This window comes from Penaeus monodon, chromosome 19 (genome assembly GCF_015228065.2).
Source record: "Penaeus monodon isolate SGIC_2016 chromosome 19, NSTDA_Pmon_1, whole genome shotgun sequence".
Lineage (NCBI taxonomy): Eukaryota > Metazoa > Arthropoda > Malacostraca > Decapoda > Penaeidae > Penaeus > Penaeus monodon.
This window is the reverse complement of record NC_051404.1, coordinates 46,003,566-46,004,543: the sequence shown is the minus strand read 5'-3', so window position 1 is coordinate 46,004,543 and position 978 is coordinate 46,003,566. Positions and strand designations below refer to the sequence as shown.

At 41.9% G+C, this 978-nt stretch overlaps 1 protein-coding gene across 1 annotated transcript in view; it reads left to right on the top strand.

The window, feature by feature from the left end:
- Nucleotides 1–978, top strand: part of LOC119585419 (Ig-like and fibronectin type-III domain-containing protein 1) — a gene marked incomplete in the record, with an annotated part of 121,576 nt that overhangs the window by 110,141 nt on the left and 10,457 nt on the right. Inside the window, 1 exon segment of the mRNA XM_037934081.1 lies at nucleotides 32–148. Coding sequence (XP_037790009.1) covers nucleotides 32–148 — 117 coding nt within the window.

Sequence of the window (978 nt, the reverse complement as noted above, 5' to 3'; positions counted from 1 at the left end):
GCCTCTAATACTTGCGTCCCGCTGCCACGCACAGGGCGAGGGCACGTACCTCATGCAGCTCACTATTCGCTCCTTCAACCAGTCCGAGGGAGACCGTTATTACTGCCACGCCAGCAACGCTTTCGGCACGTTCACGCAGACCATCAAGGTGGGTTTCCTAGCATGCATTTCTTATTACCTGTTGTGATTATTTTATTGTGTGACTCTCAGGTTTGTGCAGTAGGATTTTAAGGGTTGGAAATGGGTGATGCTGCTGAGGGCGCTAGTGCATCTGCGTTTAAATGTTTTGTCAATGAATCGTTATGACACCACATTTTACGAGATTTATACAAGGCAAAAAACCTATTCGCATGAGCTAATTGGAGAAAAGATGAGAAGAATCGAAAAGAATATAAGTATATAAAGTATATAAATCTGTACAAGAAGCATTGTTCTAGTGTGTATTCCAGCGGCTTAAGTCATATTTTTAAGTGAACAGCGTACAGGAAAAGAAAATATTGGAGCTAACATGTACGGCATTTGGCCATGCATTCCATGGCGTCTGCTCTCAATTTGCTCACTTGTCCTTTTTCTTATTGCGGCGGCAGCTGCCATTCCGGCTTGCAAAACGGCCTTTATTCCAAGGAAAATTTTGACTTTCTTTCTTTTGGCCATCACCGGAGATTAATGAATACATTTCATCTCGATAAGCATAGCTTTTCAGAAATGCATAAAAAATCCCAAACACTCTGAGTTTGATTGCTACCCAATTATTCTAAAAAAGCACAGCAAAAAAATGTTTGGTTGCAGCACGCCCAAAGCGTCCTAGCGCCGTGAGTATGGGAATCCTTAAACTATGAAATATACTGATCCTACTTTAAGGGAGAATACCAATCACTCTTCCAAAACTAGCAGTCATCCTTTCAAAGAAATGACAATCCCTTTCGATAAGAAACGCTACCCACCCTCTAAAAGAAAATCCCAGTCACCTTTACCTTG